The sequence below is a fragment of the Notolabrus celidotus genome, chromosome 20 (genome assembly GCF_009762535.1).
Source record: "Notolabrus celidotus isolate fNotCel1 chromosome 20, fNotCel1.pri, whole genome shotgun sequence".
NCBI classification, from domain to species: Eukaryota; Metazoa; Chordata; class Actinopteri; order Labriformes; family Labridae; genus Notolabrus; species Notolabrus celidotus.
In genome coordinates, this window is record NC_048291.1 from 11,315,481 (window position 1) to 11,327,309 (window position 11,829).

Consider the following 11,829-nt stretch of genomic DNA (forward strand, 5'->3'; position numbering starts at 1 on the left):
CAGAAGAGTAGTCAAATGACATGTAATCAGAACAGGAAAAAAGGGAAACATCCTTATAACTTCTGCTCACACACCAGTGTTGGAATCAAGTTATCTTTCTCCTGCAGTTAAATCTTAGATAACATTCATTATCACGAGGTACACCCATCTGGTCGAGAAACACAAAAACACACAGATATTTCTGCCCAATATTGCTTTAGTATCATTTATTCTCATTACATCAGTGCTCGTTTGTAACTGAAGTCACTCAACAACCATTTAGCTCTTCCTCATGCAGCCTGAGTGTGTTGTGCAAACACCTCTCTGTTTAGAGTGATAAATCCCTTACATTTTAACCAGACACTTGATGTGCACACGCTGGTAAAGTGGAGTTTGATCTTAAAGCAAGTGGCGGAAGTAACAGGAAAAACATGATCAGCATGATGACTCGCAGTTGTACTATCAGGCATGTTGTTTTGTTTGGAACAGAACAACACAAGGCTGGAATGAAACACAGTTTAACAGCAGACTGAAAGGTGAGTTTATTGTAATATCTCATACACAATGAGACAATACTAACAAATATTGTGCATATTAATGTCTACATTTCTGTGAAAGTGAAAGATATTTCCGATTTTAAATGGAACTTGAACTAAGTTTATTAGTGCAACCATTACAAAGATAAATATTTTAAAGTTTAGATTGCACAAGTCAACAATGTACACAATGCTCTGAATAAGGATAAAAAAGCATGTTTAACTCATATAGCATATATTTTTTAATTATCTGAGCAGAAATAATCTAATCTTGTCAAACTGAATCAATTGAAATATTACCATAATAGAGTTACCTATTATGGTAATATTTCAATTGATACAGTTTGACAAGATTAGATAATTTCTGCTCAGATAATTAAAAAATATGTTGCACTCCAAAACAGCATTATTGCAAAAGCTTTTCTCTTTGGTGAATGAGCAGAAGTTTTATCAGTAATATGTTATCACAGCATGAACTCACAATTAATTTCAATTTTTGTTTACCTAAATCATTCCTGGAGAATTTAGAATACCCCACTGTGGACTTGTTTTACTTTGTGAATTTTAGGAAAATGAACCTGTAAGCAGCATGTTAAGATGGCTAGTTAGTGTTGGGTGGTGTAATCTTTAATGAGGCATTATATAAAGAAATGCAAGTTTTGTAAAAAAAAAAAAAATGGTAAAATGACAGTTGAGGTATTGCAAGTTACAGTGGAGAAGCCAGTTATTTATGACTGGGGTGGCCAAATTGGGTCACGGACTTATGTAGGAGTGGCCTGGTGTGGTGAACATTAGGGGATGCTAACATGTTGGAAACCAGCACACCCTAAACCCTTTTAAGGCTGCAATGAAGATTGGACTTTGGATGGTGGGATTTCAACTGGTGATCTAGTAGGTCATGCTGCTGTGCAGGGGAAGCAAGTTGAACAGGTTAGGAATGTGTTATAAGGGATCCAGGAGCCTCGGAGGAATTGGCACACCCACATCACAAACATACAGACACACACTCAGGGAGACAGACAGCAGCGCAGGAGAAAGAGGGAAAGGAGGAACATGGCTTCAGACAAGACACAAATAATAATAAAAGCTCCCCAAATTATTTTTCTAATGAGTTTATCATGGGCAGTGTTTCCAGAAGCTTAACATTGTCTACCACCAGTACAGTAGAGGACAGAATGGATCCTACGTACAACCCAAAGACCAGCATGCCCCCCTCTTCATCACCTGCCACAGGGGGCACAATTTCTCTGGTTGCTGTGGACATAGTGGTGCTGGTTGTCTACTTTTTACTGGTTCTGGCTGTTGGCTTTTGGGTGAGTACAAGGGGAACAGGGCAGTGTTACAATTATTTTACCAATCATTTTTACATTGTAAGGTTTGCTTATGAAAGTTGAAGGCTACTTGCTTGAAAACCAAAATTTTGCACAGAATTGTTCCTCGCGATATCAAGTAAATTCTCTTTTCTTATCCTTTAAAAAGAAACGTCTGTATGAACTTTTAAATCGACTCCTTTTCAGCCTGACTCTCTGAAAACTCTCTCTCCCCCTATTAGTGTAGTGTATGAATGACACTAGCTGTAAAACAAACAGACAACATCCTTCTCACTAGTTAACCTCAAGTTTTCAAATACACCAAATCAAATCAAGGTCTATTTTTTTATAGCACCAATTCATGACAAATACTATTTCAAAACACTACAAAAGGAGCAGGTCTAGACCATGCCCTTTGTTATATTATTTACAAGTACCCAATATTAAGCCACCATGAGCAAAACACTTTGTAGAATTTAACAAAACCAGAACCAGACTCATGTTGAACAGCTGTTGTGCACGACTGTGTTGGGGTTGGAAAGTAGGATGAGTAGAAAAAGTACATAGAAATAAGCAGACAGAGAAACATCGACCACAGCTCGCTCAGACTTATCACTACAGTACCAACCATTATGATAAAAGTATGTGTACTATTGGTGGGAACAGCAAAGTATGATAAAAGACTAGTCATAATATTCATTGCAATTAAGTCAGCAGGTCTAATATTACTATTTACAGTTATAATGATGATGGGGTATGACTGATAATATCAGTTATGGCAGTTGTAGTCATGCAGTTCTAAGGTTAAAATGAATCTCATAACAGTAACAATAACGGAAGGATTGCCACGGTAGCAGGCCGATCAACAGGGACCAAAGAGACAAGGGACCTCAAGAACTTCCCCAACAGTCTTTGGCTGGTCACTCCAATGAGACATGAAGATATAAAGTCATTGTCATGCAGACAAATGGAAAAGAGAGGAAGAAACAGGAGCTCAGCGTCAGGTTAGGCTGCTCCAGTCATCTAAGCGTAGAGCAGCATCACTAAGAGCTTGTCTAAGCCTGAGCCAGTTTGACGTTTTAAGTCTACTCTTAAAAGTAGAGAGGGTGTCTACCTCCCAGATCCCAACTAATGGAGGATTCCAAAGAAGATGGGCCTGATAACTGGAGACTCTACCTCCCATACTACTTTTAGGGACTTTAGGGGGCAGGCTTGCAAACTTAGAGACTGATGTTATAGATGGGTGATAGGCATGGTGATAGGGCACTGAGCATAACAGTTGGTCAACATTTACAAGCATTCAATGGCTTTAGCAGAGGGAAATTAAATGCTATCATGGTGCGACATTGACATTATGAATGGACAGTGAATATGATTTTAACTGAACGTAATAATGCAACTTAACTCAAATTCTGAGCAAGAAACAATGGGCATACAATTGAGTGGAAGCTTGTCCTTGTCTAATCTTTGAAAAAACATTTTATATTAATAAACATACACAGATTTCCATATCATAGAAACACAACATGTACAACAGTTAAGGTACAATGAAATACATAAGCCAAGATACACATATGACTCTGTGTTTGTTAGTAGCTAAAAATGGGCATATTTCTGCATAGCTTGTAGACAGTACTTCACAGTGCTTATAAAATATTTATCCATAAATATTTTTTTTCAGATGTTTGTGTTTTTTATAGTTTACAGCCCTCATTGAGAAGAGATGATTGTCCTAATTTAGATCTGCAACGTGGTCTTATCGTCTGTTAATGCCTAGTCCTCGGATAAGTCTGAAAAGAGGCTCTACAGCCAACCAAATATTAAAAAGCTAAAATGCGTATGGCCTTCACAGGTGTACAGATTGGTCTTTTAGTTTTGATAGTGATGCTGAAAACCAGCTTTTTGTCATTAAATGTGCCTGACTGTAGACAGATGTTGATGCTTGAGCCAAAACTGTTGTTTGGAATGAAAACAAATCATTTTTCTGCGGCAATTGAATCGGTTTCTCATTTCTCTGTCAGTCTATGTTTAGGACAAATCGCAGCACAGTGGATGGTTACTTCCTGGCTGGGAAGAGCATGACTTGGTGGCCGGTGAGTCAAACACCATGCCGACAATAGTGGCTAAAATGTAAAGCTCCTGTGTGTCACAAACTACTTCTTGGAAGGGGGACCCACATGCAGACAGTAGAATATTTCATAACAGAAGATCAAAAAGAGCAATAAGTCAAACAAAACGTACCGTAACAAGTCCATAAGAACTAAATCCAAAAAAGGTCCACTTGAAAAAACAACCCCAAGCACAAGAATACTGGAAGCATGAAAGATGAAGAGAACACAGGAGAGGACACAATGATCCAAACCCACAAGGGAGAAAACACTGAGACTTAATACACAGTGAGTAACGAGCAACAGGTGTGAACACAGGACACAGGGGTAATCAAAGTGGAGGGAAACAAAAATGAAGTAAAACTAAACCATACACATAGGAAGCAAAGAACTACAAAATAAAACAAGAAACACTAAATACTGAACTTACAAACATGAGTGAAAATATACACACATAACGAATACAACACAAGACATGGATCACTAAAAAACGACAGGAGGAAAACAAAAGGATAGCTTTAATGCCTTTTGTGAAAAGAAGACAGAGCAGGACGCTGGAAGAGAGAGTGGGGGTTGACATGGCTGCATGCCTGCCCCTCAACACTCAAGGACTAATAGCCTCTGTACATGAGATGCATAACTAAACCACTAGGCCATACCGGTGCCATCATGCTCTCTTCATCACTCACTTTGAGTTTTTTGTAGCAGAAAATGTAAACACACCCTGTTTTGGCAGCAGTCTGTTAATCTGTTAATCACCTCATTGGGCTCTTAACCAGAGGCAGAGGTTACAGACAAACTCTTCACCTAGAAATAATCAGTCTTGTCACGGGTGGTCTTGTTTGTTTTTTGTAGGTGAAACAGGGACATCCATATTAAATTCACAAGAGCTTTTAGTACATTTTAAAGACTAATATGAAAGCCACATAGGCTCAATAAGACCTCATATGCGCCTTTATAAATTGCAATGTAATTGAAAGTCAAACATACTGAAGTGAAATACCAAGTTAATCTTGATTCTCACTCTGTGTTCAGGTGGGTGCATCACTGTTTGCCAGTAACATTGGCAGTGGACATTTCATCGGCCTGGCAGGGTCAGGAGCTGCTGCAGGAATTGGGGCTATTGCATATGAGTGGAATGTAAGAAATTGTGCTTTTTAGACTTTCTTTCAAAGAAAAAGTTAAGGTTGTTATTGTAAATTTGTAATTTTGTAATCCACAGGGTATGCTGATGGTGCTGCTACTAGGTTGGCTCTTCTTGCCTATTTATATCGCCTCTGGGGTAAAAGCTTTAATACCTACAATATCAGACATGTGCACCTGCCTGATTTAGTTAATCTATTCCTTTTTAAATCATCTTCATATTTCTTCTCCAGGTTACAACCATGCCAGAATATTTGCAGAGGCGGTTTGGCGGCAGAAGAACACAGTTATTTATAACCATCCTGTCCTTATTTATCTACATTTTCACAAAGATATCAGTATGACACAAACCTGTTATCATTCTTCACACCATGTCAAGTCAGATTAGTGTGTTCTGCATGCTTTTTTTACATGCATCATATGTGTCCCAATGTGTGTGTTGCCTGTGTAGGTGGACATGTATGCAGGTGCACTGTTTATTCAGCTGGCTTTAAATTGGAACATCTACCTGGCTGTGATTTTGCTGCTATCAATCACTGCTCTCTACACTGTAACAGGTGACCTTCCTCCCTTCCTTCTCTTAAGAGGATAACTTGTAGTAGCTAAGATTTTGGAGTGCCATGTTTTATTCTCCTTTTAGTGTTTGACTTTGTTATTTCCTAGGTGGTCTTGCTGCTGTTATCTACACAGATGCTGCTCAAACAGTAATCATGCTGGCTGGATCTCTCACCCTCATGGGCTTCAGTAAGTCAAATGTGACTCCTGAACATGACATCCTCTCATCACCAGAAGTTTTCTAATCCAGTTAATCTGACCCTCATGTTTCCTTGTTGAGGCTTCGCGGAGGTCGGAGGCTGGAATGCTCTGATGGAGGGATACTTTAAGGCCATCCCTTCGATCCGTGTGCCCGACTCAACCTGTGGCATCCCTCGAGCAGACGCCTTCCACATCTTCAGAGACCCGGTGAACTCTGACCTACCCTGGCCTGGGGTCATCATTGGCATGTCCATCCCCTCCATGTGGTACTGGTGTTCTGATCAGGTAATATTATAAGAAACAGGTTGATGAAAAAAAGAGCAAATGCAGGATGAATAATTGTCAAATTGCATCCAGTCGATGGTGTGGTCTTTGCTAGTGGATCCTTAAATGGGTTAGCACCTACATATCTGACCACTTGCATGTCCTCACCCCCTCAAGGGCTTTGAGATCTGCTGATCAGTTGTTTCCTGTTTCAGACCAGGATGTAAAACAGGGGTGACTGTGCCTTCTCAACAGGGCCCCAAATTATGGAACATGTTACCTCCCCACATAAAAAGTTCCCCAACCTTATATGCCGTAAAAGCTTGTCTCAATAGTTATTTTCAGTCCTTTGCTTTTAACCCAATATGAGAGTCTCCATGTCTCTGTTATTTTTAGTTTACCTTTTACTTTATTTTTAATGTGTTTTATTTGTTTCATTAAATTAATTATTCACAATTCCTAGCACTTTGATAAACTCCAATGTTTTTTAAAATGTGCTCTATAAATACATCAATTTGAATAGCTTACTTAATATAGTTAGCAAGAAATCAAATTAAAATAAATACATACTTGCTAATAAATTAATTGTCTACCCCCTGGAGTTATACGTGAACTTTGAAAAATGCATTTTCCTCAGATTACTGTGAAAATTTCTTCAATCACCAGGTAGCATATCTTGTTTTGTGGGGTTTTTTTTGTTTAAATAAGACCCTGATCTAAAGCCCCTGTGAGGAATTTTTCAGCTGGTTATGAGACACAATTAATGAATCATAATGCCTCTTTGTGAGCTGTAAAAACATACAAGAACATGAGCAACAAGATGGACTATTTCAATAAAGTGAGTACACATGTACAGGAGATAAGATGCACACAGATAAGATCTACTGCTTTAACAATGAGGGGACAACAATTTACAAAAACAAACGTTCCTCCCTGGAGCTTTAAGTGAATATACATTATGTTGTATTGAAGAAGGTTTGAAATAAAAAATTGAGCCTACAATGTTAATTTGTCTATGTCTACTGTGAAAATAATATAAGTGAGAAGTAGAGTCATTTCCTTGCAGACTTTCTTTAATGTACAGTCTTTGTTTTATACTGTAAGAGTTAAAGTGTGCAAGCAACTGGCATTGAAGAACTAAAGTTCTCAAAGAGCAAGTCTGTCTTCTCATAAATTAATTTTGCATGTGCTCTCTACCCCCTGATACCTGCCAGATGCCTTACTGATAATAATAGGATACATAATAATCTTATCCATTCTGACTCACATTTTATAGGCCACTACTTTGAGTGTACTATGTTCTTCTAAGGGTGTTTATAACTCATTAATCAGCAGTTTATGATCGCTCACTGCTGTGGATGTGATTCTCTGCAGGTGATTGTGCAGCGATCCTTGGCTGCAAAGAACCTGACTCATGCCAAAGGTGGCTCACTCTTGGCTGCGTATCTCAAGATTCTGCCTTTCTTTGTCATCATGCTGCCTGGCATGATCAGCAGGATACTTTACACAGGTGCAGTAAAAACAGCATATGGGGGAAATGATATGTCATCATTGTTAGAGTAAAGGTGACCCCTATACAAGAGTGATTATCATTTAAAAAAAAGCAATGTACTGTAGTTTTCAATACTGGTCTGACAAGTTGCATTCAGGCAATGTTTGAAGATGATGATGTTTGAATGACATCCTGCAGATGATGTGGCGTGTGCAGACCCTGAGCTGTGTGAAAAGATTTGTCAAAACCCAGTGGGTTGTACAGACACCGCCTATGCCAGGCTGGTGATGGAGCTGCTGCCTACAGGTGGGTCACTTTCCCCTTAGTTCACGTCCTCTCCTTCATTTAGCTCAATGCTTTCACTTCTTCTAGGACACCTTTCTCTTGTGTAGTGATTTTTGTGTGTGTTTCTCTCCATCATCAGGGCTTAGAGGTTTGATGATGGCGGTGATGATTGCTGCCCTCATGTCCTCACTGACCTCCATCTTCAACAGCTCCAGCACTATTTTCACCATGGACCTGTGGAAGAGTTTCAGGACAAATGCTTCAGAGTGGGAACTGATGGTTGTGGGCAGGTATAGATCAATCCTATAGAATGCAGACTAATTTACAATGCTGCTTTTATTATATTACATAAACAGAAAAAGGGTGCTGGGACATCAGCAGACCTGTGAAAAGACAAACAAAAACAGGTATAGTATAATTTGTACAAAGGAAGGTGAATATTGGGGGATTTTTCTGGTGCAATCAATGATTGGTGATTTGTTTTTTACTTGTGACAACTCAAGTCTCTAAAATGTTTAGTTAATTCCAGCCTAGATCAGCTAACCTAACACAAACATTGCCCTGGTTTCTGCAAATACTGTATAGACTACTGTGAACTATAGTTCTGCAGCATGGTTTAAGTTTTCAATAATTATGAGTTTAACAGCTTTTTTTATGTCAAGAAAGGTGAAACACAAAGTGCTTTTACACACTACTCGTCAACCATTCACTCACTGATGGCTGAGGCTGCTGTATAGCAGGGACCATGAGTGTTAGCTAATCTCATTCATATACATTCACACACCGCTGAACAACAGGGGGAGTATCGTGTCTTAACAGCCCGGGATGTGCAGATGCAGAATGAACTTTGTGACACTGGCTTGCTCATATCGTAATATCTTTAATTACAACAAACAGCGTCAGCATCAGTAACAAGCATCGTGACCGCTTTGTGGATGACTGGGCCGGATGAGGTCGCCTCTCCTCTGTCTCCAAAGGCCGTCTTATAAAGGGTGTAGGTGTTGTCACAACACACACATATATGGACATCTCAATACCAGTACAACATTGTTATTTTGGACTCCAACTCTGAAGACCTTAAAATTACAACAGTCAAGTGACCATTGGTCAAAGATGCCAACTCTCACAGTCAATCACATTTATGGCGAGATGCTCTTTTCTTAGAAACTCCTGAAGCCTCCTGGAGCCATTCTCCAAATTCTTGAAACCTCCTGAAGTTATTTTAAACAACACAGACTTATACAACATATACTTAATCTTATGTGGTTGAATATCAGATACTTCAGGAGCAATTTGGGGTTCACGTGACTTCTGATTTATAGACGACTACCCACTGAGCCACAGCTGCCCGGAAACTTAACACTAGGGATTAGAATCAGAGTCAGAGTTTTTTATTTTTAATGTTATGTTTTTGAAAGAAACACTTACTAACTTTGCTACCCTGTGGGTGTTTTGAGTTAAAGGCTTGTACTTGTCAAATATTTTATTTCCTCTCCAACCCTCTTCATTTAAAAAAGTAACCACATGTGGTAAAACAATGCACTGGAGTAAAATCATTCACCAAACAGCACATTAATAATTAGATTTCAAAACCATAACCCCTCTTTCCACCTCATTTTTAGGCAATGCCTATTTCAGATTTTGTTTACCCAACCCTCATACAACCATAGACATAAACTCACACAGAACTATTCATGTGCAGTGATTTAAGGTTTTCTCTCGTTAAAGATGTCTGGTGATAAGCACACCGTGTTTTTGCATTGCAGGGTGTTTGTACTTGTACTGGTAGTGGTGTCGGTGCTGTGGATTCCTGTCGTCCAGGCCAGTCAGGGTGGACAGCTCTTCATCTACATCCAGTCTATCAGCACCTACCTCCAGCCTCCAGTCTCCATTATCTTCCTCATGGGCTGCTTTTGGAAGAGGGCCAATGAGAAGGTCAGGTGGTACAAAAACTGATCATCACTTATCAGTTACATTTTTAATTCAATGATAACAACAGTACAGTGCAAAAAAAAGTTGTCATCGTGCTCATCTACTCTCCCTTTCTCTTCCTTCTTCAGGGTGCGTTCTGGGGTCTGGCTATCGGCCTGGTGATTGGTTGCATCCGCATGTTGTTGGACTTCATTTACCCTGCGCCCCTGTGCTATGAGGACGATGATAGGCCAGAGGTGTTGAAGTACGTCCATTACCTTTACTTCTCCACACTGTTGTCCTGCATCACACTGGCTGTAGTGGTGGTGGTCAGTCTGGCCACAGAGGAGCCCAAACCAGAACAGGTGAGGCCGTTTAATCAAATCGGACATCCAAATATGTGTTGTCTACATCTATTTCAAGTCTTCTATTTCTAGTTTACTGCTGCATTTATATGTACCAATAACCCCTTGTTCTTAGTAGCACAAGGGGTTAAATTGCATCAATGTTAATCTTAATTTAAGTACAGCTCACCAATCTGGCTATGTGATAGTAGCTTGTTTTCACAATAAAATACATAGAGGAACACAAGATAAAAGATGCTACCTTAGGGACCTTCAGATGCTCCATACATTTTCCTTGATCATGCTGCTGACTGATTCCAAGCTTAACACATTTTTTTCCTCCTTAGGTCACACAGAAATGTACTTTATACTTCATGTCTTCATACTTGATTCAAACAGTTGAGGATTCCACTTAAACATCTCCTCATATCTTCTGAATAGTCCAAGAGCAGAAATCTAATTGTCCCTGATCTTTGGAGGTTCACCCTTTGCATGATTCTTTTGTTTTGTAGATTAGTCGCCTCACCTGGTTCACAAGGTTCGACCCAGTGGAGCCCAAAGAGCAGGTCTTCTCAGTGGAGCAGAGTAAAAAGACAGAGGTGATAACTACTCCACCAAACAAAGCAGGGGTCACAGAAAAAGAGCAGGAGAGCACCAACGGACAAGAACATCATCAGAGGAGAGGTTGGGCCTCTGTGCTGTTACACTTTTCCATCACCCTGTTTGTTACACTTGCATGTTAACACACCCTCTCTCCCTCCTGAATTCACAGATTCATCATCCTCCACGTCCAGCATCCAGAGTCAGTCCAGGTTGATGCGCGCCCTCTACTGGTTGTGTGGGATTGAGAGGAAGAACCAGGGAGATGATAATACTGGAAGGCCTCTGGTACCTGAACAGACTATCGGTTCTCTGGAAGAAAATCCAAGTCTCAAACTTGCTGTCAACATCAACCTCCTGATTTGTTTAGCTGTAATCTGCTTTATTATTGGTTACTGGGCTTGATGGCAATTTATGACACACATTGTGTGTATGTGGGGAATAAAGTTAATTTAACAATACTGGGGCTTATTTTCTTCTCTTTTTTTCTTGACTTTCTCGTAAAACTGACGCAATAAAAAAAACATCCATACCAGTAATATAATTTCCTTTGCAACTCATAGTTGCTTGATCTTTGTTGAATCTAATATAGAAAGATTAATGCATCATATGATGACTTTGTAATGTCCCGGCAGCTTACGTGTAAAAACTTAGGAAAGATATTTTATCAAAAGCTTCATTAACAATACTCTTTGTAAAAAAAAAAAATTAAACCTAATATATCATTCTAACCTACCATGTCAATGCTTTTTATCCATGTTTTTAAAGGATTTTTGAATTAACACCAACATTTTATGGAAAAAAAAAAAAAAATAACAGGAGAGAAAAAGTTGACAAAATTGTTGAAAATGTTGAACAATCTTTAATTATTAAGAGTAATGATGCATTGTACGATGCATTTTGTGCAGGAAAGCCAACATAAAAATGATAAGAAGAAATTATAAAACAATCAAAGAGCTGAAAAACACCAAAACATTGTGAGGATCATCAGCTGTAGCAAAAATAATACACAAAGAAAATTCGAATTACTTGGCTGTATTTGGTTGTAGCTGTAAGCTCGAATGGGAGTGATAATTTACGAGATGATAATATTTATAAAAA

The 11,829-nt window shown here is 39.1% G+C and overlaps 1 protein-coding gene across 1 annotated transcript; it reads left to right on the forward strand.

Annotated features, from left to right (window-relative positions):
• The first annotated feature begins 444 nt into the window (after positions 1 to 444).
• Positions 445 to 11,162, forward strand: slc5a11 (solute carrier family 5 member 11). The gene is made up of 16 exons (XM_034710979.1): positions 445 to 515; positions 1,675 to 1,828; positions 3,847 to 3,918; positions 4,969 to 5,073; positions 5,156 to 5,215; positions 5,310 to 5,414; positions 5,528 to 5,633; positions 5,740 to 5,820; positions 5,912 to 6,117; positions 7,471 to 7,606; positions 7,787 to 7,894; positions 8,013 to 8,163; positions 9,640 to 9,808; positions 9,934 to 10,149; positions 10,641 to 10,812; positions 10,901 to 11,162. Exons 2-16 carry the CDS (start codon positions 1,691 to 1,693, stop codon positions 11,131 to 11,133), a joined length of 2,058 nt encoding a protein of 685 aa, XP_034566870.1. The 5' UTR covers positions 445 to 515; positions 1,675 to 1,690; the 3' UTR covers positions 11,134 to 11,162.
• The last annotated feature ends 667 nt before the right edge of the window (positions 11,163 to 11,829 follow it).